General features: G+C 41.6%; 1 protein-coding gene across 27 annotated transcripts in view; it reads left to right on the forward strand.

The window, feature by feature from the left end:
- The window catches only part of dlg1 (discs large 1), a 284,731-nt gene that overhangs the window by 253,206 nt on the left and 6,017 nt on the right, over positions 1–25,508 (forward strand). For 19 of the 27 annotated variants that reach the window (XM_043416416.1, XM_043416419.1, XM_043416413.1 and 16 more), the window contains 5 exons: positions 22,836–23,049; positions 23,365–23,522; positions 23,663–23,924; positions 24,057–24,159; positions 25,240–25,278. In XM_043416416.1, the coding sequence (XP_043272351.1) occupies positions 22,836–23,049; positions 23,365–23,522; positions 23,663–23,924; positions 24,057–24,159; positions 25,240–25,278 (776 nt within the window). The remainder of the gene's footprint in view (positions 1–22,835; positions 23,050–23,364; positions 23,523–23,662; positions 23,925–24,056; positions 24,160–25,239; positions 25,279–25,508) is intronic. The other 8 variants (XM_043416415.1, XM_043416402.1, XM_043416405.1 and 5 more) reach the window with 3 other exon arrangements.

Genomic DNA, 25,508 nt, shown 5'->3' on the forward strand with positions numbered 1-25,508 from the left:
GCTCCAACAAACATGTCAAATGATATCAAATGAAACTCACTCCTTTGAAAAGCCTTTTATTAAATTGTTTCATGCGTTGCCTTCGCTCGAGTCGACGCTTCGATCGCCACACAGCAATTTTCAATCCACCTGTTGAAGTTTTTTATACTTTTTTTTTCACCGAAAAAATGTATTTTTTTTCTATCCAAGTGTTTATCTAGCTTTTTCGTTCGTTCATATGCGGACCGTAATTACCAAATGTATGCGGATATATACAAAAATGGTGCTCTCTGAGAAAAAAATTTGGTCGAAACACTTGAAAAACGTTCAATTTAACTAAAATATTTAGTCCCATACGGCCCACAAAATATTCACTCAACAAAACCGTTCGGATACTTCAGTACTCGATATTCAAATAAATACATCGTGAAAGTGTACGTAAATTGAGTAGAAATAAATAAATCTTTCGACTTATTCGAACAAAAGATTTGCTTTCACTCGTTTAATTAATCAACAAAGAAAAATTTAGTGATTCGGATAAACGAATTATTCCCTATTTTTATCGCAAGCGGATGTTAGTTGGATCAAGCAACAAAAATATCAACTAAAGACATTTAGTTACAAAGATTTTTATATTCTCAGTGTCGGGGGCCATTTGCGCAAGAAATCGGTTTCGTTCTCGTGTTACATAGCGAGGAAAGTATAAAACGTTTGTGCAAATAAATATAAGTGACGTAACCCACAAAGTGTATCACATACGTACGACATAAAGACACACGCTGACAAAGGGAGCGCGCGCTCGGGCGTGTTTGCAAGCTTGTCGCGCTGTGGTCTACGATGTAGCTACTAGGTACTTAGGCTTCGCCGAGGACAGAAGTCCTCTCAGACACGACGATCGGGAAAACTTAGCCCCGAGAACAATGTCGCATAATAATCCGTCCTAGAAAGCCCTCCGAGGCATCCAGCCGTTGCATACCCCCATTTTCTTTCCCGCTTTCTCTCTCTCGTTCGTTTTAGCCTTCGACCTGACTTTTCTTCAATGCTTGTTCGCTTACCCCAAGCCGCCCCGACGCTACTATCTCCGCGCGTACATCCTTCTAAAATACGCACATTTACATATACATACTTTCAAAGTCCACAAGCTTTCGACGTAAAATCTTGGTTTGCTCTTACTCCTGAGGAGCTTTGCCATGGCGAAGTAGCATCTACGCTGCTAAAGAATTTCCCTCGTTCGAAATTCACGAGGCACCCGCATTTAATACAAGTCACAAGCTTACGAGACCAAAAACTGGTTGAGCGTTATACTTCAGGAAAATTGCCCCGGTCCCCGTCCCTTCTTTTACCTCCGCATCGTTTGTCCTTTTCGAACGAAGGGAGATCGCGAGTTTCGTAGTCCTATGAGAGATATGTATCACATTTGCTTGAGTTTCCATATGCCGTAAAATGCGCGAAAATGCGAGAATCTTCTTTCCTTGGATTGAAAAAGAAGAGAAGAAAATCATTTATAGAAAAGAAGTTGATCGTTTGATCTGGAAAAGCGTCGTGCGGCTTGAAGAAGTTCAAAATTTTTATGGTAAACTCGCGGGTATTTAAAGCGTAAAAATAAATTGTACGCGTCACGTCGATAAAAGCAATGATGCAGATGCGCGTAGATTCAAAAGATAGTACTGGATTATGGAAAAAACGAACGTAAAACCCACACGGCTCAACACTTACGCGGTTCGCTCCCTCACGTTGCACAAATTTGAAGGAAGCAACGAGTAAATTTCCTCAGTCCGTAAAAGAGCCATGGTTTATAGCGTAATTACGTCCATATATCTAATGCTCGAGCGTGTGTACCACCGTAATCCTCCCAATTTTTACTCAAATATCGCGCTGCATGAGCATTATAAGAATGTTACAGAAAAAAGTTCATCCCTCTTTTCTTGGATGCGCGCGGATGCGCGCCTAGAATTTGGACGTTGATTGAGGCTTGATGTTATTTAAAGAATGAAGAAAAATCAAAGAATTCGCCAAACATTTTTCCACTTCGTCAGTCTAAAAATTTACAAGTTTCTTTTGGAGCGAGACAAGTTCATGGAGAAAATCGATATCCTCGGCACGTTCCCACACAGTCAATAAGCGAATTACGATGGCCGAAGGTTAACAAGAAATGTTGGCAGAGCAGGGGCAAAAGCCTCACAGTTATATGATTTAGGACGAGTCTGCTGCTCGAATTCGTGGCGTAAAGTAGACGGGAAGCGACCGAGACGTAAATTCACGAAAGGCTTTATCGCGAGAAGCGTTAAATCAATATCGCAGCTTGCTCTTCGCAGCGAACGAACGCACATTAACGAAAATGTGAATGAAATCGATCACAGTATTCGATATTGAGTTTTGAAAAATATTCGGATGTTTGATAAATTTGAAAAGAACTACGGGATTGGCTGCTATTTTGAGGAATATTCATTCCGAAAAAAGCGCGAATTATCTCAAAATTTTCGTAAAACTAAAATTGTGTTTGGGGAAAGATGAAATTATACCTGCGTATACGTTGCGTGTTACAGCATAACAAGCAACGTCAAAAGCACTACGAGCAATACTATTTCCCAAAGGTTCGTTCTTATCCAGATAACTCGGAGGTCGTAAGGTGCTGCTTCTCCGTTTGGGAGATAAGCTGAATTAAACATAGTACGCAGGCATTCGTCCCAAGTTTCGCTGCTGAGCGACGATGAAATAGTAATTAGTCGGGTTAACCGCTTGGTACTAAGTCGAAATTCCCGCAAAGATAGGATTTAAAAGTCCATCGTGAATAACGAGATGTTCTTTCTCGTTGAACGATTCGAGAGCTAACAATAATTGGGGGTCTTGCCGCGCGCTCATTGGCGAAAGGACATGTTTCGATGAATCTTATTCGTTCCAATCCAATTCTCATTTTATTTGGAGGAGCCAACCCCGTATGCGATTAGATCAAATGTTCGGTGAGAAAATATTTGAAAACACTTGAACGAAATTTTTTTCATCCAAATGTTGACTGTCATTGTTAACCTACGAAAAAATAGAAACAAAAAAAACATTTTTGGTTCTACCTCGAGCGAGCTGTTCTTTTCGATCTTGATGCTAATGAAACGCTACATTTAGTTTATGACAACGGTTATCGCAATAATATTATTATTATTTCAAGTTTGCTCTTATTGGAATATTAACACGAGTTCGTAATAGGAAGGAGGACAACAACGACAACACGAACGATCCCTCTGGGTTGTTAGAAGGGAGGTTCGCTCGAATATTTTATCGGTCCTCGTAGGTTGCTTTCCCAGGGTTCGGGAAAGATCCGAAGGGTAAGAGTGAATTCGCTCGCGCGCTCGCCCGAAGATGAATAACATCCCTGTGCTTTTTCCTCATTTTTCTTCCTTATCTCGTCGCTTCGCTTCTGTACAGTAACCGCCCTCGAGTCCTGAATTTTTGGCCGAGAAAAGCAATACGGCACTCTATCAAAATTCTTTACTCCCCATCGCCGAGGTAATTAATCGTTGTGCTGTACTTTACGCGGACAATGATAAGCGACTTTGTCAGCCCATAATGCCTCGTCACTCAAAAGAGTCAGAAAGCCAGCTGGATGCTGTACCATTGAGACTGGTAACTGGAAAAAGATCTTTACAGACTATTGAAAAGAGCTTCTGATGAAATTCTCATCGACCAAATTGTAAATGGTAGAAAGCAATGACCCGAATAAATATAAATGAGACAAAATAAAGTGCTTTTCAAGCTTGCAACGTTGCTCGCGGTACTCTATCATTTCAATTCAACGCGCGCAATTATGGCAACTCCACTTTGTACCGAGGTTCTTCTCATTTTTTTTCCGAAACAAAACCGAACGAGGACCGCGTCAGTCGGATCGTTCTATGAACGAACGCGTTCGTCGTTCAAGTAGAATTTGTATTGTTATATCAAGCCAAACATACATAGGCACGTTGAAGATCGAATAAGTATACGTTCCGTAATACCCACCGGGAACGAGACCCTAAACGAGTTCGTTAAACTAAATTTCGAAAATTTCAAGGTACTACCTATCGGATATTTGAATTGTAAATGTGTTGGTCACTGTCGTCGCTGATCTCACGTTCGGGTGAGCGAGCCACCGCTACCTTACTAATAAAAATTAGCCCGTTTTGAGTATACATTCATATACATTGCAACACTTTTTTCTGCAAAAGTGGTCAATATTAGAATTCATATACTTTCTGGACGCCAGTCTAAAATTTATTTAGACAAATTTTATTCGAAATTATCAAGAACGGAATCGAGGTTTTCTTGCTGGTAGCCGTATTGCAATCTGATTGTGGTAGAGGGGCGAGGTCAAACAATTGAGACAAAATAATCACTTACGAACCGAATAAAAATCCGGAATTACAAATATGATTTATCAATTGGACTAATTTACAATAGAATAAAAGGTTTCCAGAAAATCGCATTTCAATTCGATTATAAATTCCGTGAAATTCAAATACAATTTTCTGTGAATCATCGTGATACGAAATTACCACGTTACAACGACACACATACGTTGTGGAATTTGGTATCGCACAGTGGATGAGGCTCGTAGAAAATCATTTAGGAACTTGACAGCGTCCTCGAAGTTTTCCATTTTTTTCTTAACTGATTTCTTTCCTCAAAATGTTTGCTCATAAAAAAACAAGGTTGGAGACAACATTTTTTCAAAGAGACAACTCCTATCGGTTGCTCAACGCTCGAGCTGACTGAACCCACAGATCTATCGGCAATATTGCCTAGCCATTAAGGAGTTTCGGTACAGTCGATACAATGTTGTCATGCTAAGCCATGTTAAGAACATAAAAAAATTCAAAAAGTTCAGAATTTTATAAAATTTGGTGAACATATTCTTTAATACCAAATTCGACAATACATTTTTTTTTTTAGATTTTTTTTCTACACCGCTATCGAGTAATTGAACTCGAAAGATCACGTGTATAAGCATAGCGTTTCAATTTATCCAAGTATACGTTCCGGGCATAAGAACTTTGCTTTCATGCTTTATTACTCGATAACTATGTAGAAGAAAATTTCGAAAAAAATGGAGCTTTTGCACGTTATGTTGAAGAACATTATCACCAAGTTTTATTAATTTCTTAACATTTGTCAACAGGTATCGAAACTCCTTAAGCCAAACAAAACCGATTGTAGCGACCTTTGTGTTTTCCATTTGAATATACAAGTTCGTCCACGAGGATAGGATCGCGAGACCGCATCGTTCATATCGACAAATATCCCGAGGGATTCCTCGACCTGCATAACCATAACGTACACAAACGTGTTTATAGTATATAGAGTATATCGTGGGTACCGACGAAACCAGTCGTACGGCTTTGCCGTACTCCATGGGGGAGAGGGCATCCGGATCGCAATGTCTGGCATGCTCCTCACGGGGGATCCGGTGAGTGCAGCCGGCGCTGCAGCCATCCAAGCTGAACCAGAGACGAATCACTCGAAGGAGGAGAAGAAGGGAGCAGCGATACATTTAATCGTCGCAAGCAGAAGGGTGTATTTTTTATCGTTTTAAGGGCTTATATACAATCGCAGCGGTTGAAAAAACGTGATTTTCTTGATTTTTTTTCGCCAAGAAAATCAATGTTCATTGAAAAACTGTGAACGACGTTCATCAGTACACATGTTAATGTACTCGTACAATTTTTTAGATCAAAAAATTTCTCAAAATAGCGGAATCCCAGCTGTATTCCAGTAGCACCTTTTTTGAGCATCATTTGCGGTGGACATGATAACTAAAAGAGGATAACCTTTTTCGAGGTGCTAAATTTTCCGTTTTTTTTGGTTACAATTTTATTGCCAACAAAATACAAAATCCTTCGTCCGGGCCCTAGCTATTATTATAATAAATAAGTGGTATAAACTTGGAATCCGATTAATAGTTTTTTAGCAATCGTGTCCACTGCAAAGGTATTTTTCGAAAAGATCATTCTGAGATAATCGCGTACAATGATTCAAGTATTAGAGAACCGCGCGCACCGGGCGGTCCGTTGAAACACTCGTAGTTACGAATCTGATGCTCCGATCTTTATGAAATTTGGTGAGAATGTTCTTCAGACATTGTACTTCAAGAATATCTAAATGAAAAAGTTTTCGATTTTTCCGCCTATCACAAACAAGCCTCAAATATTGGCTCCGAAAAAAAATACGCCTTTTTTTTCTTTAATACCATGGCAGACGCGTTAAGCAGTGCCGCATCGTGCGTTCTATAGCGCTGTCAGCGCCGTAGAAAAGGGTTGTTGCGAGTATTCAATACGTATAACCACATGGAAAATAAACTGGAACGCCGTATTTTACGTTCGCTAATCTTCCGCACAGACACACACGCACACACAAATATGTGCTTATGCACACCCCTTGTGCACGTGAAAATACGCAATGTGCTTACCGGCATCGTCATTTTCGATTCGTACCCACTCGCGGTATTTCCTTCCAACGATCGCGTCGTCCGCTCCCTATAAACTGCATTATTTCCGGAATGCATCTGGGAATAAGGCATATATACAACAGTCTGCTCGATGTAGAATCCTTTCGTTCCCAAATGGCATCGTTCGACGTATGAAAAAGACGAAGAAGAAACGTCGCTGGGGTCGCGATTCCCTTCGCGTGATTCCTATATAAAGCGTTATCGATGACTCAATAATGAGTTATGGGCGTTGAAGCTCATATAAAGAACGCATTGAGCTTCGTTTTTAAGGATTTTAAAAAAATTATGAATCAATATGAAAAAGGACGCGTCACCGACAGCGGTGGCGTCGAATGTGCGTTGCTTTCCATGAAAAAAAAAGGATAAAGCATTGGACGTTTGAGGCTACTGAAAAATTCATTCCCCAAATTATTCTTACCGTTCAAGGGCGTCGGCGACACGGATTTGGTCCAAATATATTTCCTCCAAAGCCCACTCGCGGCTCGGGAGAACCGTTGTTCCAGTGACTTCGCTATAAGTGTATTATATCTTACAATATTGAAAGGATAGCTCACCCGGTATATACGCTCGTACACCAAATCGTACAATGGCCCAACTGTAAACTGTAAACCCCCGGTGGTCGCGTTGACTCAGAGGGGTTGCACCCCAACGAGCACGGTGCGTGGACGACGGTGTAACAGGGCGGCAGGGAAGGGGAGCCTGCTTTTCCTTTTGACGAAAGTACGTTAGTCCACACCAGTCGGCTCGCGGGGCCGTTAAGAGCGTCGTGAACGTGGAATATATCGGTGTTCCGCTATCTCCCACAGGCTTCACACAGAAGTATATGGGACTCGCGAGTTGTCTCGCGCTGGTGTAATTATCATTCCTTTTGTCTGAGAACGCGACGTTATCTCGTAGCGAGTCGTTAGAGGGTCGCCACCAAGAATAGATTCGTCGTGAGTGTGCTTATGATAATACATTGAATGTTGTGACTGATAAAGCGTATCTGTATATTCAATAAGACGAAATTGGTGCTTCTCGTGAGAAACGGGTGAGCGAGTACGTGATTTTGTATCATTCGCGAGTCTCACGATCATTGGAAAAGCATTAATGTCCCACCGAGGAAGATGATAGACGCGGCGTGTTTCGTATTTGCCTATTTGCAACACCACTTGGAAAATTAATTCGCAGGCAACGTTCCGTGTTTGCCCGCTTATCGTATTTGCGGGATTATTTTCAGCAGTTTGGCCGCTTGCGCTCGTCATTGTTTTTGGCATTCGTCACTGACGAACGTTGCCCATTAAGGAAGGTGGATCGCGAAATCAAAATGACCAGAATTTTATAAAATTTGGTGATAATATTCTTTGGCATCAAGTATACAAATACAATTTTTAAAAAAATTTTTTACCACATGGTTATCAAGCAATTGAGCGTTGAATCGAAGTTCTTATGCACGAGATGTATAACTGGATATATGTAAACTCTATCCTTACACACGTGAACTTTAGTGTGTGTGTTCAATTACTCGAGAGCTATGTGGTAGAAAAATATAAAAAAATTTATATTGTCTTATACATTATTAAAGAATATATTTACCAAATTTTATTAAATTCTTATCATTTTGAAATTCTTAATATATGTTTAACGTGGTTTAGCATGGCAATATTGTATCGTCGCGATTCACCCTCCTGAATCTTTTCACGAGGTATGCTTTCTGCCCGTCTCTACTGCGCGGCTTCTCGAATTCAATGTATTTTTGAGCCGTCGAACGAGTCCGGTGACTGAGGAAGTTTCGCGCGGCCTCGTCGATTTTAACGATATTCAGGCATTTTTTCAGCAATCGAAAGTTTTGTTTTTTCTACTATTGCGAGATCGCTCGACCGTTCGGTCGAATCGCGCGAAATTTAACTCTCGAAATTTACAGCGCTGTCTCTCTTGCATTCTCGCGAGATGGTGAGAGATCGAGGTAGAGCAGCGCGCCCACCGAGCATTCGCGCGACTCGCGGTGCACCGGAGTTTTCGATGATAATTTTTCAAAATGTATGAACCGTGGAGCGACCCGATGATACACACGATTATACGAGAAAGACTATTATAGTTGTTATACGCGAGTCAGCTTTCTTCGAGCGTTTTCAATTCGTTGACCTACAAAGAGCCGGGTCTATCGGATAATTTGAAGCGTAAAACGAGAACGGTTGTTCATGCACGTGCACACGTTGACGCATACGTAGCGAAAACGCATTGCCGGCGAGACGGTGTCGCGAAGTCTCGGCTCCCTTTCGCGTCCACCCGCTAAGTCGGCCGTGATGATCCGGAGACTTCGCGGGACGACGATGTTGATGAACGACTCATCCGGGATTGTGACCCGTTGACAGCCTCACGAGCGTAACTCGTAATTGCGCAGCAATTCAACGACCACATATCCATTTTTCAATCTCGTAACTATACGATCGAAAACTTTGCGAGGATCCAAAAAAGCGTGCGCCTCTTCGTCGTTGCTGCATAATTAGGCTTATAGGACTACACGCTGAATTTTGCAACGTTGGAGTCCAACGAAATGATGTAAAAAAACTCTCCAATAATTCCAGTAAATATCCAATTTCATTTTCTCTCCAATTTGCATTTCGTAGTTTTTCAACCTGCTACACCGATGCTTCGTGAAATAAAAAATGGTTGAATTTCAAATGCTTTTTTCCTTTATTTCGTTGGACTCTAACGTTGCAAACTTCAGTCTCGTCTTATAGGATCTGTGTTTATCTTTTATTTCATAAAAAACTGGTTGGAACGAGTGAACGAATATTTCAATCGAATGCTATGAAGCGGCGGGCTTGGGTTCGTGAATTTTTAATGTGGCTTAGAACGGATATAGGATTTACCTTGGAGCTATATAGAAAGTTCGAGCAGCCTCAACATACTATTCTCTCGCTCTCTTTTCTTCTGTGCCCCAAGACTCGTGCTAACTTTTCACGCTTCGCGTATGTTTACGACGAAACCAACACACGTACGTAATTTTCAATCGCATTCCTCTTGCAAAATGCCGCCCTATCGTGGACTTGTTTTCCACGCTTCTAGTATGCCACAGTCCCGCTCGCGCGCCTTGTAATCGTGCAAGAAACTTCGATACTCTCGGATCGAAGCTTATCACAGCGTTTATCGCCTGCTTACGGTCTTTCGATACGATAATTCGCGTTACTTGCGCGCACCAACATAACCACGAGCCCAACCTTCGATCATGGTGAACTCGATGACCAAATTTGCCGCAGTCTTTCATTTCCTTGAAAAATAAATCGAGTGAATGTCGCTGAAGTTTCCAACGTTGGACTTCAACGAAATTGGGGAAAAAAAGAAATTTCGATTCACCTCTTTTTTATTACACGAATCACTTCGTGAGGACAAAAAAGGAAAAAGTGCTATAAATTTGGTCGAAATATTCGTTCCGGAATACCCCCGTCATAAGGGTACAATTGTCGACAAAGCTGTCCCGAGCCGAATTTTGAGACAAATGGTCATTCTTATTTTTTTTTTATTCACGATTTGCTTCTCGAGGCAGGAACACAGGGACTTGCCACGATTGATCGGAAAATTCGCTTCAGAACATTGTGTTCCGTGAGTGTTTTTTAACCCATTAACGCCCGAGCGTCCCGTTTTTTTACCAAACTTTCAACGCGATTATTTTTTGTGTTATAGCCGTTGAAAAAATGTTGTTTTCAGGTATATCGACGTAGAATTTTATGCTCTTACAGAATATTAGCTCAAAATTCCTCAAATTAGCTGAAAAAAATATGACCGATTCAAACGTGGAAAACGTGGTCATTAGACTTTTGTCTCATTCAACTCAGAATCGCGTGAAACATATTTCGAACCTATCGTGGGAAGTCATTTTTTCGTTTTCTAAAATTTTCTTACCTTAGAATTTTTTTATAGTCTATTGTCTTTGAAAATTTTTTTTTTTCGGTCATTACAATTTTGTCTCATTCGACTCAGTGATAATCGCGTGAAACGTGTTTGGAACCCATCGTGGGAAGTCATTTTTTGTTTTTTAAAATTTTCGAACCTTGACATTTTTTCATAGTCTATTGTCTTTGAAAATTTTTTTTTCGGTCATTATAACTTTGTTTTATTCGGCTCAGAATCGCTTGAAACGTGTTTCAAACCCATCGTGGGAGGTCATTTTTTCGTTTTTTAAAATTTTCGAAAATTTTCAAAATTTTCGAACCTCGGAATTTTTTCATAGTCTATTGCCTTCGAATTTTTTTTTTTTTTGGTCATTACAACTTTGTCTCATTCGACTCAGAATCGCGTGAAACGTGTTTCGACCCATCGCGGGAGGTCATTTTTTCGTTTTTTAAAATTTTCGAAAATTTTCAAAATTTTCGAACCTCGGAATTTTTTCATAGTCTATTGCCTTCGAAATTTTTTTTTTTTTTTGGTCATTACAACTTTGTCTCATTCGACTCAGAATCGCGTGAAACGTGTTTCGACCCATCGCGGGAGGTCATTTTTTCGTTTTTTTTAATTTTCGAAAATTTTTGAACCTTGGAATTTTTTCATAGTCGATTTTTGAAATTTTCGAAAATTTCAACCCTTGAGATGGGGGTGTTTCGGAACGAATTTTTCGACCAAACCTGGCACGTCTTCTTTTTTTGACCTCACGAAGTGATTCGTAAAATAAAAAAGAGGTGAATCGAAATTTTTTTTTTAAATTTTGTTGAAGTCCAACGTTGGAAACTTCAGCGACATATCCAGTGAATAATGGTATAGGGCCGATGTACTCCCCAAAATTCATTCGACAAAATATTTCAAGTCTCTCCTACACGGAGAGAAAATAATAATAAGAATTACTATGCCGCCATAATGTTAGGGTTCTATATCGTCCATTTTAGAGGTTTTTACCAAAAACGTGATTTTCGTGTCGTTCCCAAATTCGGATACAAGTATTGCCGATCTGTCGAACTTCATTCGCGATTGAATATATTCACACGGAGATAAACACCGTAAAAATTACGTCAACACCGTAGTGTTAGGGTTCTATATCGCCCATTGTGGAGGTTTTTACCAAAAGCATTGTAATTTCCAAGTAAATTCCAAATAAAAACTTTAAAACCGCGTATTTCGTTCTGACAAAGGCTTAAACTGTGTTATTTTTTCCTACAAAGTTCACCAACGAAAAATTTTAAAATTTATGTTGACTCGATGATCAACTGTAAAGTAGAATTATTAACCTTTAGACAGCTTGAATTTGAGAGTTAAAATCGCCCTTCAAAAGTGCCCAAATTAGTGTCCGGTATCACATATCAACTATATATACAAAATTCATATCACAAGTCGAGTCGATACATCGGCTTTCCGGTTCTCTAGAGGTTAATGCCGTTTTGCTATGGTTAGTACTGTCTTCACAATCGAAATTTACAGTTGAACATAGTCAAATTTGAGGAGCCCGAACACGAGCATCGATGATCCGTCGATGCTCGTGTTAGAAATTTACAATGTTACATAGCAGATTTCAACTTCCGCTTATATTTTTTCGGCATCGCACATCAATTTTCACCGAGTTCTCGCTTCACAAAAAATAACCATGTTCGTAAGAATTAATAAATATTACGATATAGAAGCCCACTCCTATGGCGCCATAGTAGTTTTTACTGAAATTTTTTCTCCCTGTATATAAAGGTACTTCTACGACTTGATACAGCAATTACGAAGGAAGATTATTGAGTAATCTTCGTAGTTGGTTCTATATATCGATCTTGTTTTCGCCGTGACTGTGGATATGTTGGGCGACAATGAGGCTCGTGTAGGAGCGGCTGGCTCCTCCGCTCTATCCCGTAATTATTATTCGCCATTTATCAGTCGCGTAAACGATCGCTGTGGGCGGTGCGGTATACTCGCGCGCACATCCACTCCTCTCTCCTACTTTCTCTTGTCTTTTTATTTGCAAACGAATACAGCAAGACCGATCGAAAACGGAACCATGAGAATTCGCCCGGGTATATAATAGTGATACTTAATAACAATAATATAATGTATACTTGAGTCGAAATAACTGCCTATAATAATGCGTTTCTTCGCTGCGCGTTGAGGCATCGTTATCCCCAACGTTCGACGGTCCCTTCGATCGTCCGGCCGGCAAAGTCACGACACCGCATCCTAGACTCGCACGTACTTATATAAAAATGTGTATGAAACATCGCCACCCGGTTGACAACGAGGGCGCACGAATAAACCGGCCGACGATAAAAATTTCACGAAAATCGCGAACCGAGGCAGTATGCGTCACTCGGTAGGGAGCGCAAGGGCGATCTGTCAATTTGGAAGGTCGAGTATACGGAGTGCGACCGATTACAGAAAAGCACAAACTCGGAAAATTCCAGATTATCAATAAAGTGAAAAAACGGTATTCGAATTTTAGCGTTCGCTTCTGCTGTATTTTGAAAAACGAAATGAACTTTCGTACCAAAGTCTCGAGCGCGAAGGTCGGAGAACGAGCTGACGCACCGTGCAGTGCAAAACAAGCAAATACTCTTGTCTATATTTATACTCAATCCGTTATGTGTGCTCGCGGGCTGGAATGAGAGAGAGAGAGAGACGCGTCGAGCGATGAAAGAAGATGAGAAAGAAAGGGCGCAGAAAGATCTTCAAAGCCATAACGCTGTCCGACGAGGTTTCACATGGAGAGGTCCATATACGTGCACCTATAGAGAGCCAGCCATGAGATAGTACGGCTTCTCGTGACTCGGTTAACGCGGCGAGGGTCTTTGTGCCAGTCGTGCTTCCAACTCCCATGTGCGTGGGTGCGGAGATCGGCAAACCGCGAACGAGCGAGAGTCCGGGGGACATGCACGATGCATAGCGATCCTTCGACCCGGCGCGAGTGCCCGGCGGAGTACGTAGGAAAATTATTTGGAGAGATTGAGGCGTGTAAACACTCGAATATGAAAATCAGCTTGTAAGAGCGACCGCGCTATTTCCTTGGGCGCATTCGCGCGACGAGAACCAAAGTCGAGACAACTCCGTCCCGATCATCGTGGGTTTTCCCCTTCTCTCTTATCCCACTGCCTTTCCTTTCCCAGCATCCCTCGCAAAACCGTCATCCGTCATACCACGAACGACTCACGTTCCGGACGGTCGTTCATTTCCTCTTATCTTTCTTTCCTCCGTTTCGTCGTCCGATCCCGCGACAAAAGCATTTTTCATCCAAATATCGACGCGCGTTTCAGTTCTGGACTTTCGGCTGACGCATTCTTTCGTCTCTCGTGCTAATGTGTACCCACATTCGAAATCGACAACGAATGGAAGTGCATTAATTTACCGCTACGCGTTATTGTCGCGCGGACCGAGCAATAGTGCGTGATCCGCGAGGGATCGACGCGCCACCGCCAATGGATCGGCGCTAATGGACGACGTTCCTACACAAATCCGCTCTCTCGGTGCATCGCGGTCTCGTTTATATTGTAATTCGCTCCTTCAAACGATTTATTCGGTAACTCGTAAATTGCCCGCACACGCAGACACGCGCCCGCCCTTCCGAGCACGCGAATGTACGCATCGACGTGTCTCTTATACATTTATATTATATTCGTGAAACATCGTTGTACACCGCGGTGTTCGACGGCCGCGTCCAATTTCTCCACTCGTTTAAATCGATGAATAGCCTTTGTTTTCCCTCGTGTACAATTTTGCTATATCTCGCGTTATATATTTACTCGACTCACACGTCGACCGGTTCCCCTCACTTCCGATCTCCGTTCCACACCCTTTATTCCCACAAATCAATTGTATCCCCCCGTTGCGCGTGTAACTGTGCGAATAAACAAATTAATAGTTGACGTGGCTCGATTTTTCGCAGTTTTTACACTGAAAATCGATAGGAAGCTTTGCTCTCGTGTGACTTGGGCGTGATTCGTGAAAATCTACATAAACTTTGAGAATTATTTCTCTTCGCTCCGCCGAGAAGTACCGCTCGACAAAGAATCCGAATGGAGTATTGGAATTAATTTTCGAATATTTACTCGTAATACTGCGGACATTTGCTGTGTGAATTTGGTGAATTCGCTACGGATAGGAGATCTCGGTGTTCGCCGGGAGGTGTTGAACTCGCGAACGTCCCGACGACCGCCGCGCACATTTGCTTGGATACCGAGTGATCTAAAAATAAGCGTGCCGACCGTACGGACGAGTTTGTTCATTGGGATTTCGGTCCGTACATATGCAAAAGCTCGCGTGTGCAGGCGAGCGAGAGTTGGCGCGCGCGCCCTCGTGTTTGTCTTCTTAAGACGCATGGATACCAAGGACGCCGGCGGCGGGCGGAACCTGTGGCGATCCAACAAGTCAAAACGTTCCCGGCCTCTGAGTTCGAGATCTCGGAAAAGCACAATTGAGTCAAGTCATAAACGAGGATGAATTTGCTCTGACAAGCAAAAATAACAAGAGAAAGGATTTTAAATTATTTTAACGAACAAAAGCAGCGCGTGTGTATTGCGCTGCGTAACACTGCATGGCAGTATCCTACGCTTTTTCAATTGAATATTCAAACAAAACGATTGAGCAATAAAGGCATGTCGCATTCTTCCGCGACGCGACACAACGGCAATATAAATAATTGACAAATTTATCAACGGATTACTCAAAAATCGGTAACAAAATGACGCGTAATCGACAGCAGATCTTCCCCATCGTTGGTCCATTTGCAACGTTGGGTCGTCGGCTACTTCGGGACAAACTCATAAGAAGGTACGTTCACTGTATTTTAGAGGAATTCAATTTACGTGAACTCCACCGACTTAAACGAATTTCAACCAGAGCCGAATCCGTCGAGTCGCGCATAATTCGGTCAAAACGACAACGGTCATAGGTTGCCCATTTTATACCTTAATATTATTAACCAATTGGGACGTTCTTCCATCGATCCTTGAATTGCTTTTAAAATGAAAAAAAAAAAAAAAAATAAGTAAATAAAAAACTGAACTGACCACAAAGACGCGCGTCACTGTCCAACGACCGAGATGAATCGCCATTAATCCTATAGATACACACGTGCGTGTGAATATGGAGGAGAGCGGCGTTTGACCTCATTCGAACGAAATTCATTTCTGCAGCGTGCGGTTCTTGGAGCAAAGAACGGAGCGCGCACGCATGCACTATAAATCCGTTATTTTTCGATCGAAGAAATCTTTGCTTTTTTTCCATACCCGACTCGTGTCTATACAAAGGAGCTTCGTAACAGACGCCACGTATGCCATCGCAAATGACAAACCGGATATCGTAATCGAGCCCGTTAATGGAGCGGCGAGGGAGGATGAAACCCTCCGATGACGAGGCGAGGCGGCACGCTATCTTGCGCAGAATTGTTCTCAAGAAATTCACAAAGCTCGAATGACAAAAAGAAGAAAGAAAATAGCTAGCCGAGCACGCAGAATAAATGATGCTATTTATAAGGTCACGTCGAGTGTGCTAAATAAAAGAGCGCGAAACTCTCCATTGGACGCATATATCTGTACGTGAAATATGTATTCGCTTGCAGGGAGAGAAACAAAGTTTTATGGAGCGTAGAAGCCTGTTCCGAGGTTATAGGTCAGGGACGAAGACTCCGATACATAGCGGCTCGTTCCCTCGTGTTGCAGAATTGTGATAAAAGTCCTACGACCCTTCGTCTTGTCGTCGCGTTTATAGTCGATGACTTTCGATGAAAATTCATCGCACTCGCGTGATTTAGACCGTTGATTCCATTTCAAAGTAATGTTCTCGTCCCAATCGACACATTTTTATCTGACGCTCATATTTCTTGTGCTATTTTTATTTAGTCAATGTGCTCAACACGCGGGGGCAACTCGCAAGTATAGAACGACGCCCGAACGACCCTTCTCTCCTCCCCATGAATACGAGCCGCCGTGACATATTTCAGTCGCACTTTGTCAAACGAGATTGGCTCGGAGGGACACGGGAAAAGGAAGTCAAGGATTCCACCACCCGAGTTCCTCCGGCCTTGCATACCTAACCCGGTCCTATTTATTTTTTGCCTTTTCTTTCGATTTCCACCGCGTGTGCTCCGTACTGAATCGCTTATCGCAGTCGGCGCTGGTATATTCCATTCGGATCCGAATATATAACTGAAATTCCGCATCGAACGAACTGAAATCAGGAGAAACCGGCGTGTCCGCATTTGGCCGTAACGCAGGCACTCGCCTACGCTATCAGTATACAAATAAGGCTCTGTCGCCCATAAGTTTTTGCTGCAGCTGGGTACGCTTCGATCTCTCTCTCTCTCTCTCTTCATTTCTTTGAAGAATCCACTTCCTCCGCTGCCGTTTCGAGACATCTACCGAAACGCGCGAGCATTAGAGCCATACGACCTACGATTCTCCGGTATCTGCATTCGTATACAACGATACGATCTATGAAAAGCATTGCAGTCGAGCCGCATTTATTTTACCGATAAATAACACGGTTGGCGCCGCCCAGTGCTGGAATTTCGAACATGAAAAATTCGAACCCGGAGACTCGAATTCATTAGAAGTCAAATTCTTTTTAGCCTCAAACGAAATACTTCGGGAGAAAGCATTCTTTCCAATTTATTAAGGTTGTTGTGGCGCCCTGTGCACGAAACCGATGAATTATTACCAACTGTTTGTCGATAAATTATCGTCGTATTTGATGTTATTCTTCGAGAAAAAAATTCACGTCAGTTTAAAAGAATATGCATTTTTGACAAAGTTATGGTTACAGGAATTATTTATATTACTTTACTGCATTATTTTCGATAATTTGTTAAACAGCAGTGTCGCACAGCTGATCCTAACCTCGAGATCGAAATGTTCGTTTTTCGAGCGCACGAACATCGGTCCAAGAAAAAAAAGTCGCTAAGGTAGAGAGCGCTTGTGCCGTCTACACCGTTGCCATCATTCCGAAGCCGTTTTATGTGCTCAATTTTTGGAAAAATTCCCGGTTATAATCATCAATAACTTCGAATCGATACTGTAAATGATTATTCCCAAGGCACCAAAATTTAGTCCGATATTCCATTTAACCTTACCTGTTTTAACAACTCCGTGGCATCGTTTTCTCGACAGATATATATAATATACTGAAAAACGTTCGAAACGTTTCCATAATGTGATGAGCACACCAAATAGTCCAACTTTGCAATTTTTTTCAAAATAACTGTACTGTGGATCGTTTTGAAATTTGACGGATTGATTAGTAAAGGGGTCGTGAAAGTTCACAGAAAATTTCATCTCAGCGACATCGTTTCGTCCTGACCCTACAACACCTTAAAGATGATATTTTGAAAGAGGCACGCTTCTTGATTCGTCATCGAATTCTTCTTCTTTTTTGTTGCAAAGAGAAATGCACTCGTCTCAATGTCAAGTTATCTAATCAATGAGTTCTATGCACAATCTGAAATAATTCAAGTCAAAAGTCATTTTATAGAATCATGAAGCTTTTTCGAGCCCTCCTGCCTCTCCAAATTTACGTAATAAACCCGCTCGTGCAGCATCATCATAATTGCGAAATACCTGAATTATCAACCCTCCGTGCGCATACTATTTGGTCCATGTCGTGCTGACGATACAGCTGTAACACATCAGCGTATTCGGCAAAGGGATTACATAGCCCTGTAACGATCCGAATATTCCGAGTCGAGCAGGGTGTTGATAACGGCACACGCTTTGGCACAAGCCCGCATTGGGCTATTTGCGTCTTGGGGTTGTTGCGAATCCTTGAGTACCGTCAAACTGTATTTCCCCTCAATCTTCAATTTGACTACGTTTTGTCTATTTATAGCTGTTATTTAATCCCAGCAGGGACCAAACGAGTTTAACATTTCCAGCGTGCGGAATGAAAAATAAAAAATTCATCATATCCCTAAATTTTGAAATGGTCGAGCAGCCGAAAAGGAAAGTTTGTGCGAGGCAGCGATCACGCTTCCTCGGCAAAGCACTTCTATCGCTGGATGAAGAGAGGGATGGAGAAATAAAGAGCGCCGAGTGGACGAGTTTCGATGGAATTTGCATTTTACGAGAGCACATTTTCTCGCGTTAAGGGAAACTGAACGATCGTGGCAAAAACATTGGAGACTTTTGCGAGTTCTCATTCGTCCAAGATGTGCGCAAAAATGCGCAAGAGAACAGCAGCATAACACGATGTTCCGAGACGAGTAACGGATTCTATATCAAGAGACTGGCTAATAAAGTCTCGGGAAAAGTACATTGACAGCTCTATCGTCCGTTGGCTCGCGGTTCAACGTGTACTGTGTGCATGTACGTATGAATGGGCGAAGGAACTTAATCGTTTACGGTCTCTCAGCTGTACACGTTTACCCTTTCTCGATTCAGATAACCCCGCTGCTGCACGCCGGGCTCTATCGTCGCTCGAATTCTACGATGCGCACAACCGAGGAATCCAACATTCCGAAAGATCTTTTCAGAAAATGTTTTTTCGGTTCTTTTTAACTCCATTTTTATTTCAACGATAAAGAATTTTGGTATGGAAAAAAAAAACTCGAATAGTTAGTCAAACGAAATGATTGAAGCCAGAAAATCGTTACGGGCTGGTGGAATTTTTCAAAAGATTTATTTCGTTGCTGAAAATCATTACTTCGGAGTCTTTTGCCGCATTGATGAGGAAGAAGGAAATGCACGCGATACGAGAATTTGGCGGAGCGTGTGGCCGGCAAAAAAGATTTAGGGTTCGGAGGAGGTGGTATACATTTTTGTAACGCTGACCGAGAAATTGGAGCCGTTCGCGTGTGCTATGCGCATCGGTTTATATTAGTATCGATCTCGTGATAACCAGAAAGAGCGAAAGAGAAAGAGAGGGCGAGCGAGATAGATGGACGGGTGGGCAAGGGGCGGAGGCGAGGGAGTGGGCGAAGGGAAACTCGGGGCGCGCATGGCGACTCCGCGGCCGCACCACACAGTGGCGGCCTTTAATCCGTCGTCTCGACGCCCCCGACGCCGAGAACCGTGCAGGAAAACCCTTCGGTCGCATTGTCGTTCGGGCTTGAACTAAGTGTGCTGGGAACTTATTTTTCTGAGCTCCAAACGAGAGAAACTACGAAATTCCGTAGGCCTCTGTCAACATTTCATTCTACAACAATCTTTTCATTATTTCTCTGTGTTTTGAAATTTGTTTAAATATAAATTTTATCGATGTGTCATCGACACGTGTATTGAGATTCGTCGAAATGGAACGATGCGACTGGATTCATGAGCCAAAAAATCGTAGGAACCAGGTTTTCTGAGACTTTCCATCACAATTTTTGTGCCACGCCCAGTGCAGTCATTCCGTTATCTTTATTTCCTTTTTTTTTCGTTTTCTGTGCTAGAATCGGAGAATACAAATTTGTTTTCCATTGATTTTTTATCGCGGCTGACGAAGTCGGGAATTTTCAATAGTAAACAATGTGAATGCTCGTTCAGTGTGTGTCGAGACAACATATGAAATCGCGGAGCTTGTGAATAATCAACCCTTATGGTGCAAGAGTCCCATTTTCACGACGACAGTTTCGTGATCTATGCTCACGCAAAATTCAAGCAACAACCACCCACCGATTTGGGTCATCACGCATATCAGGCTGCGCAGCTACGTACAATATGCGTAAGCACGTTGCATCCCCTCTTCCACGCCGTGTGATTCATCGAGAAACTGTTGCGGTACGTTGACACTCGATGTTTTTTTTTTTTTTTTTTTCATCGTTCGACGATCCTGGTAGATTGGAAATAATGCAGGCGGCTGTTCGTACTGCTTTGACACCTGTTGAGAAATCTTGGAAGATTATTTATATTTTCGAATACACGATTCCTATGACGAATTCTCTGTAATTTCATGTTAATGACTCTATCGTATTTATCGATTATATTAATAATTCGATGCTGAAGTTTGCAACGTCCGAGTCCAACGAGATGAAGGAAAAAAACATTTGTAATTCACCAATTTTTTATTTCACGAAATTATAGGAATAATTGGAGAGTTTTTTTACATCATTCTGTTGGACTGCAACCTTGCAAACTTCAGCATTATTTAATAATCGAGTTAGAAACAATGAGAAATAATGAAATAATAACGTTTTTAGGAAAGTTTCGTGTGCCAGTGAGATTATTATTTCGAATAACTTCGAAACTGTTTGTCCGAATATCGTTGATTGTAACATATTGGAGATACTCGAAATTGAGTAATTCACGAATCCCCCATACGTGGATTGCTCGTGATCAAGCTGACGAGCACCGAGCATCCGATGAACCATGACTAATAATCTCGCCGTGTGTGTATCAACTTGGTTTGAAATATTAAATGAGCGAATGATCAGGTAGCCTTTTAATATCGAGCTGCATGGACACACACGCGGCCTTGCTCGCAGCTTCGGCCACAAGCTCATATCATCACTACGTAATACACTTTTATACGAGAATCTATTGGATTGTGTGAGTTTGAGGCAATTTATATACAACTTTATAACACGCTGCTGTAACAACTATAACAAAAGAGCTCTTTGATCGATCCCGTGTTAGATAGACAGTCTGAAAGTAACCAGGAACACGTCGATTGGCTTTTTTTCTCGTCGTATATAGACAAGCTCGGTAGCTCATGCGTTCGATGTGTTATCCAATATGAAAAAATAACAATCGCCTTGTTCCATCGTCATGTACGGGATGGAAGGGATTATAATTTGATAGTTGGAGGGAAAATGACGTTATGATTAGGTAGTTCATCTCATCGAGGGCGAAATTTTGAGGCCGCTGTGTGTTTTTCTATGCCGATCGAAAGGTTTGGGGGAGGCTCACCAGGAACGTACCACCGTATAATTGAATTTCGAATATCTGCGTAGAAGGTCTATGCTACATTAGGCGAGAGTGGGCAGACATGCACTGTAACCTCGAGGATAGAGTAATGAAATTTTCTGAGCGATGCATGTGGATCTCCCTTGCGTCGGTATAAATGTTATAGACAAAATGTGAATGCATGAAAAAGTGAGGCGAAAATTTAACATCTGTAGTCTCATTGTAATAATCTCACTGGCACACGAAACTTCCCTAAATACGTTGGAGTCCAACAAAATGATGTAAAAAAACTCTCCGATTATTCCAATAATTCTCTAATTTCGTTCCCTGCCGAATTTGCAATTCGTAGCTTTTCGACCTAAGCCAGAGCTTCGCGAAATAAAAAATTGGTGAATTACAAATGTTTTTTTTCCGATTGCGATTATTCTTTCTCTTCGGATTAATAATCAGGATGAAAAATGTTGTGATGCGACGTAGCACGCGTTGAAATGATGTCGATTTACAGGAAAAATTAAAAAGACGAGTAACGTCCCGTTCTACAACGCGTTACTCGAATTATGCAACCCAAAGTCATTCCTTTTATTCTGTACTTCGCAAATTCGGTGCCGCAGTGACGCAACAATGGGCCCTGACACTTGTATCGCGCTTAGTGCGCCGCATCTAAACGCTGCGGTACAGGCATATTGCTCTCCGCATTATATAATACCTCACTAAATCCGGTACAACGGACCAAGCGAGTTGCACGAGCTAGCTGCTAATTTGCGGCCTCTGTTAGTAAAAAGAGAGCCAAGCTAGAGAAGCGGCACGATCTTGAGAGTGGAGACTGCGCTGGCCCGGTGCTTGTGTCAAGTGGTCAGAAAAACAGGGCCGAGCCCTTCGTTCTGAGTCTGAATTTTGAGGAAGCTCGTACCAAACGTTGCTTGCTTTGCCATCTCTCATCGTCACGTCACTATACCCAAGCTCTTTTCGAGATCCTCGCATTATGCCAAACTGAGTCAAGTGCACATTCGTCGAGAACCTGCTCGTCGTATTCTTCGTTGCACATACGTTAACACTCGTGTATACTATTATTATTCGGAACGTTCTAGATTCACGACGTTCTGATGTAAAATGATGTAAAAAAAGCCTCCAATTATTCCAGTAATTCTCCAATTTCTTTCTTTGCCGAATTCGCAATTCGTAGTTTTCCAACCTCCATCGATATACTTCGTTAAATAAAAAATTGGTGAATTACAAATGTTTTTTTCCTTCATTCCGTTTGACTCGAACGTTGCAAACTTTAGCTTATTCGTCTTTGCCTCTTATCTTCCGAGCATTAGAATTTTCATTTCCAATTTCGATTAAGTTGGAGTTATTGTCAGATTTTATCTTACCTGAAACAACAACCACATCGCAATTAATATTGTTGAATTCTCATGATGTATTTATCACAACTGATCACAGATATCCGGATACTTTAGTATGAATATTATTGCCACGAGCCAACTCGTTGCGTTCTCTGCACTCGGTAAATTTCGCCTTCTACAGATTCGAGTTAAATTTTTAATTACGATTTTTCGTCAATCATAACGTTTCACGCTTTTTTTTTATTTATTTTAAGTCAATTTTTCGTTATTTTGTTTTTACAGAGAAGTTCGCACGGTGATTTTAAACAAGGGTACATCGGGTTTAGGCTTCAACATCGTGGGTGGTGAGGACGGTGAAGGAATTTTCATATCCTTCATACTAGCCGGTGGTCCCGCTGATCTCAGCGGTGAATTACGTCGCGGCGATCAAATACTAAGTGTTAATGGAATTAATCTCAGAACCGCTACTCACGAGGAGGCTGCGGCCGCCCTCAAGGTAAATATATCTTTTTTTTCTTCATTCATTTTTCACCTTTATCTCACACGTATTTTCGTCAGCGTGGAATATTCTAAAGTGCACTCGAAACTTTGGTTCTTTAATAAACAAAAAGTTTTTTAAACGTGCTCCTCGTATGCTTCATCCCAAAGGTAACCCAAAAGATGCATGTTGGGTTAGAATAGTTTTGGAAAAACTCTCCTTCCCCCTCCCCCCAAAACGATCTATTTTCTAGCACGATAGTTTCGAAATACGTCGCTATTGGTATTGGAAATGAAAGTTGTCTGATGTTAATTTCATATTTTATCATTAAAGGGTACCGGCCAGACAGTGACCATTGTGGTTCAGTACAAGCCCGAAGACTACAACAGATTCGAAGCCAAGATTCATGATCTTAAACAACAAATATCTCAGCAGAATATGACGACAGGCACCCTCATGAGGACTTCACAGAAAAAATCTCTCTATGTGAGGTAGTTATTTATTGTATTGAAATCCAGACTTATATCAAAAGATTGGTGTTTTGGTGTCAAGGAATTAGAAACATAATAATATTCAAAAATTCCACAACATATTTGCGATCGAGGAAGTTTCTTAATTGTCAATTTTTCAGGGCTCTGTTCGATTACGATCCAAACAAAGACGACGGTCTACCGAGTCGTGGGTTAGCGTTTCGATATGGCGAAATATTGCACGTTACGAATGCCAGCGACGACGAATGGTGGCAAGCGAGAAGAGTTACCCCGCAGGGTGAGGAAGAAGGATTAGGTATAATACCATCACGCAGACGATGGGAACGTAAGCAAAGGGCACGAGATCGTTCCGTCAAATTTCAAGGGCACATGCCAGTCATACTGGACAAGGTAGGAGGATCGGTAAGAATAAAAAAACAATCATTTATCTTCGAAAAAAGATATAACAAAAGTGAAATTAAAAGAGAAAAACTAAAGGCAATGTTCGTGTGTCGAGTATGTTTAGAAATAAAATACTTATTTCCCACCTTTCAGCAATCGACCCTCGATAGAAAGAAGAAAAACTTTTCCTTTAGCAGAAAATTCCCCTTCATGAAGAGCAAAGATGACAAGTCCGAGGATGGCTCTGACCAAGAACGTGAGTACACACTTTTTTTTCCAGTCTCTACAAATACTCGCATTGTTACATATATTAACGTACAATATATGTATTTCCGGTCGTGAGAAAAATAGCACGTTCAAATCCTGCACGTTCGGTAATTTATCAATGTGTTTCTTTTCTATATACATTTATATATACAGACAATATAAATACTTATTTTGTGCGTGCGTACGCACGCGTGGCGTGACGTGTGTGTGTGTGTGTGTGCGTGCGTGCGTTTGTCTGTACGTGTGCGCGCGCGTGTGTGCGTACGATACGTGTATACTTAGTCCATGGATTTACAATATGCCTATGTTGTTCCGTTAATACGTTCGTTGATTCCCCCATTTTTGGGTAAGATTATAATCGTGTTTCCTATGTTTTATTTTTCGAGCGTTGTGTTCGTCGCTTTCCCTGAATATATTACAACAGAACTGAAACTTTTCCATTTTTTTTTTTTCTCTTAATAACTGCCCCGAGTTGTTTGATAATATTCAAATTCATACTCCAATCAATATTAAAATTTCATATAATTCGTTTGGAAGACTGCGATACGTGAAAATTGTGCAATATAATAGCAAATATCGTTATAACCAAAATTTTTCTCTTCTTTGGAAGTCGATTTTTTAAAAATATTTTGCTCGCGCAGATTCAGTGATCCCTGTTGCTAGATCGTTTTTCAAATCTCCTCCTCCCTTCGCGGTATTCTATTACTTGTTTTCTCCGTTCGCATGAATAATTTTCGATTATAATTCGGGATCGTGTCGAGCGGTAAAAAAAAAAAAAAGAGGAAGGTTCGCTTATTGAGAATCGAATTGAAAAGTGATGTTCACGAATTGTAATCGTTGAATATTCCGAATTGGGTTTATCCGCGCAGTAACGACTAGTCACAAAGTAAACAAAATGAAATGAAATGTATTAGAACTTGAATCTCATTGGTTGCGAGCCTCCGGAAAGGTTGATCTTCGTCAGCTTCCCCCCGGTAACCGAGCCAACGTCCCGAATGAGCTTTCGTGATTTTTTTTGTTCCTACCATGTGAATACGTGACATGTGTTTTGTTTTGCCTGCTTGTGTAGGGTCGCCCACCACACCCGAGAATGAAAACGATCCTACGCGTAAGTATTTTAAGTAAAAAAAAAGAAAAAAAGAAATTTTCGAGCCGCATCAAACACGTTTTATTTGATTTCGCTTGCTTGCGCACCAGTAAATTCACTCTCGAACACTGTTTCCTGTGTGTAAATTAGTTCACCCACTTACTTACTCGGTTATCACTCGCAAAACTAACTCTCAATGCGCCATAACATCAAAACCTTTGCCCTGTTCGTTGTCCCAAATGGACCCTCGG

This window comes from Venturia canescens, chromosome 4 (assembly GCF_019457755.1).
Source record: "Venturia canescens isolate UGA chromosome 4, ASM1945775v1, whole genome shotgun sequence".
Taxonomy (NCBI): Eukaryota; Metazoa; Arthropoda; class Insecta; order Hymenoptera; family Ichneumonidae; genus Venturia; species Venturia canescens.